Source organism: Sinocyclocheilus anshuiensis, unplaced genomic scaffold, assembly GCF_001515605.1.
Source record: "Sinocyclocheilus anshuiensis isolate Anshui unplaced genomic scaffold, SAMN03320099.WGS_v1.1 scaffold527, whole genome shotgun sequence".
Lineage (NCBI taxonomy): Eukaryota > Metazoa > Chordata > Actinopteri > Cypriniformes > Cyprinidae > Sinocyclocheilus > Sinocyclocheilus anshuiensis.
Genome location: NW_015548227.1, coordinates 1,118,604 through 1,122,876, shown reverse-complemented (window position 1 = coordinate 1,122,876; position 4,273 = coordinate 1,118,604). Strand labels below are relative to the sequence as shown.

The window sequence follows — 4,273 nt, the reverse complement described above, 5'->3', positions numbered from 1 at the left end:
ATACACAAATACAACAATAATAAATATATATACTCACATATAATGCATTTTTGATTGATGCTAATTCTGGCAGTGTTATTTTAGCATTATTTATATACTACTAGAATATTTATTAATATTTTGAATTAACTTTTTATATTCATATTTAGTATTTTTCAGTGTTATTAATTTTGTACTTTCAGTACTTCAACGTATTTTCGTTAGTTGCAAAGGCACTTTAATTTCATTTTTTTCCTAATGAAAAGTTTTTAAATGTATGCTCTTTTATCTAATATTTTATTTTATTGTAGATTTATTTCAATTACTGAAACCAGGGTTATTATAGTTAACTAAAATGAAAACCATAACAAAACATTTTCATTATTTGAAATAAGATAAACATTAACTGAAATAATATAAAAAGCTTAAACTTATTTTGTTTATGCTTTTCTATCTAATATTTTATTTTATTGCAGATTAATTTCAGTCACTGAAACCAGGGTTGTTATAGTTAACTAAAACTAAAACCATTAAAAAAAAAAACATTTTGTTATTTGAAATAAAATAAACGTAAACAAAACTTTAAACTTATTTTATTTTAGCGAATTGCCAAGACAACATTTCTTATTTTAATTTACTTTAATTTGACATACTAAAATAACTAAAACTGAAATAAAAATCAATATAAAACTATATAGACAGCAATAAAACAATATTGGTTTTGGTTTTGGTTTTAGTTAACAATAACAACAGAAATCTGGGCCTGAATATGCTTCTGCTGACGATGAGTGTATCGTACTGTTATAGTATGAGAACTGAAGGTAGTTAAAGTGCGATGGGAGGAAATCTTCAAAAGGCTTCTCTCTTCCAGCGGTGGATGCCAGATCCACAGCGCAGTTCTGTTTGCAGTTCAGAACGTGAAGGTAATGATCTGTGATCAAAGCAAACATAGACATGAATCCCTCAAAAAAAAAAAACACATATTTATGAAACATTTAGTGTAACAGAACTACATACAAGAAAAAGAGAGATCAAACGAGACAGCAAACACCATGAGATTTTAAAATGACATCAAATTAAATCAAAGAGAATCTGGTGTTGTTAAATCAAAGGCATCAGAATACCACGTGCCTGTCATAGATTGAAAGAGATCGGCGTTGTACTCCATGTACTTGTAACCATCATAATCGAACGCTCCCTCGCAAAGAACCCTGCATTCTTCATAAGCGGTGAAATATTCTTCAACAGCGGCTTCAAAGTGCTCGATGGCTGGGGCAAAATCTTCTGCACTGTAATGAATCTTGCCCTCTAAAAATTCAGCCTGGAAATCAGCAATTACAGGTACAGTCAATTATAAACATTTTATAAGGCAGTAAGATCGTATGGATAAAATCTAGACATATTCAGATTAACAAACATTGCTTGTACCATGTGCTGTCTCTCCTCCAGGTCCTTGAAATCTGTCTCTTGCACCCCAGCCATCATCATGTAGTACTCTAAATTCTGTTTCATCTCTACGTGGTCAGGGTTTGCCATGAAAAATGTATTTGCTGCTGCCACTGCCTTGTCAAGCTTGTTTATCTGTAAGTACCAAGAAAACAAAGAAATATTGGTTAGAAAACACTCATGCTTTCCAAGTTATACTTTAGAGACAGAATTGTTCCTAGAATATATAGCTAAACTTCAAAATAAATAAATACATAATCATATTAAAAGTCATATGCAAAACATAAGCAGCACAACTGTTTTCAACATTAGTAATTTTTTGAGCACCAAATCAGCATATTAGAATGATTTCTGAAGGATCATGTGACACTGAAGACTGGAGTAATGATGCTGAAAATTCAGCTTTGCATCACAGAAATAAAATATATTAAAATATGAAATTAATATTACACATTATTTCTGTTTTACTGTATTTTTTATCAATGGAGGAATGATGCTGAAAATTCAGCTTTGCATCACAGAAATGAAATATATTAAAATATGAAATTAATATTACACATTATTTCTGTTTTACTGTATTTTTTATCAGATAAATGCCTTGGTGAGCATAAAAGTTTACCTAAAAAAAATTTTAAAAATCGTTTTTTATATATATTTTAATGATATATTAAATTAAAGACTATCATTAAAGTAGTGCTGTTGTCATTGAAGCAATCCTTGAAATTTGTGATGACTTTGCTGTTCATACTTGTTGATACTATAGTTTTTTAATGCAACAATGATTATCATTTCATTAGGCCTAGTGGTCTGAGGCGCATGCCCCCGACTGTATATCTCATTTAAACCATCATTTTACAAGGCAGTGGTATGTTAAAGCCCCTGAGCAGTTCTAACACTCTGCAAGGCTCCACCTAAAGACGTGGCACAATGATGTGAGTTTGGGGGGGTTGGGGAAACGTGGAAGAGCTTCTTAAACGGTTAACCATTCAGTGACAAATGCATAAATGTTGTGTACAAAATCTGATCAAATGTACCTGATGCACATTTATGCATCGATAGAATGTATTTGATAACTCGATATTCTTTGTTTACAAACAGCTTTATGCTAATGAGATGCACTGATTTTATCCCCAGTCCTGTTTACTTTTTTTAATGCATTTGCGGTTTCATAGAAACAGTTTTGCATGCATTTTTCTGGCCTCTTCTTTACCTTAAAGTAAGCCACTTGCAGGTAATTGTAAGGCGTCCTCTTCTTGAACTCCAGCTCTATAGTCTCACTAACTTTATGGAGTGTCGGTGGTCCCAGTTTCTCGCTTTCACATGCATTCACACAATCGGCCCGTTTGAGAATCCTCTGGAAAAACGCTAAATCCTCCACGGCCCCGGTTCCTGGGATCGGGACACCCACACCTGAGAAAGGGTCCCCGAAAGCGGTGTGATTCGCGCAGGATAAGCGGCAGTGCGTCTGGATTTTACGCAGCGCTGCTTTATTCCGCAAAGCTCTTTCCATGTTCAGGATCACAGCCAGCCAGTCCTGCTTATAATACGCCTCCACCGCGTTATCAAAAAGCAGATCGTACGGCTCAAATATTCCATTGGTTTGAGTGTCACACAAGGTGACATGGACAGTGGAGAGGACTGATATCAAGGACAGTGAGGTCCACATCTCGGAGCCTGTAGGCCTGTCTGTGAGGTAGAACTTGGTTTTGGAGAATCCCAGAAAGTCTTTGGAGAGGGTGGAGCTCCAGGACTGTGTGAAAGCCTGCCCTGTGCACAATAGTGGCCGCCCTGTGTAAGAGCTGAGGAATTTAGGGCAACTGTGTGATTCTGGGTCTAGTCACGGATTTAAAAGGTTTGAGTGACGCATTTTCAGCTAAAAATAAAATATGTATACTGTACGCATACTTTATAGTTTTAGTTGAATATGCATAAATTATACAGTATCCATAAATTATATACAGTAGGCCTACAGAAACAGTGAGAATTGAGTTGGCAATTTATTTTTTGCTCTTTTGATTTAGTTTTTTCCCCCCTCCAGTAGCTACTCCTGGGTCAAAACAAGCCAACCGCTGGGTCAAAACAACCCAATAGCTGGGTTTGTCCCTTTTTAACCCAACCGAAAAAAAACGAAAAAGCTAGCTAACACTACAGTGGCCATTATTAAAGGGATAGTTCACCCAAAAATGAAAATTCTGTCATCATTTACTCACCCTCAAGTAGTTCCAAACCCGTATAAATTTCTTTGTTCTGCCGAACAGAAAGGGAGATATTTTGAAGAAAGTTTGTAACCAGGCTGTTTTGGGGCACCATTGACTTCCATAGTAGGAGAAAAAAATACTATGGAAGTCAATGGTGCCCCAGAACTGCTCTGTTTCCCACATTCTTCAGAATATCTTCCTTTGTGTTCTGCAGAACAAAGACATTCATACAGGTTTGAAACTACTTGAGGGTGAGTAAATGATGACAGAATTTTCATTTTTGGGTGAACTATCCCTTTAAGTCATTAGGAAACATAATTTACCTCTATTAACAGATCAGCAGTTTGTATATGTTCTCATACGATAAAAAATGCAGTATTCTTGATATCGATCTGGTAAGCATAGTTTTGCCTAATGTCATTATTTTATCAAGTTATTTTTAAGTTTTACTAAATGTTCAATTTCACAAAAATAAATAAGTTTTAAAAAATTTCCCTCATTACAAATTATGTTTTATAAAGTTATTGTAAAGTTTTAGGCCACTTTTTCAAATTAAATAAATAAATGAACCTGGAAACTGTCGTTGTTGTTGTTTTGTGTGTGTGTGTGTGTGTGTGTGTGTGTGTGTGTGTGTGTGTGTGTGTGTGTGT

General features: G+C 34.7%; 1 protein-coding gene across 1 annotated transcript in view; it reads right to left on the bottom strand.

Annotated features, from left to right (window-relative positions):
* LOC107654416 (prolyl 3-hydroxylase 1-like) overlaps positions 1–3,185 on the bottom strand; it is a 9,876-nt gene extending 6,691 nt beyond the window's left edge. The window contains exons 1-4 of the mRNA XM_016441462.1: positions 2,636–3,185; positions 1,408–1,560; positions 1,111–1,300; positions 779–910 (exon numbers count right to left, since the gene is read on the bottom strand). Coding sequence (XP_016296948.1) covers positions 779–910; positions 1,111–1,300; positions 1,408–1,560; positions 2,636–3,091 — 931 coding nt within the window. The 5' untranslated portion in view covers positions 3,092–3,185. The remainder of the gene's footprint in view (positions 1–778; positions 911–1,110; positions 1,301–1,407; positions 1,561–2,635) is intronic.
* Positions 3,186–4,273: the final 1,088 nt, after the last annotated feature.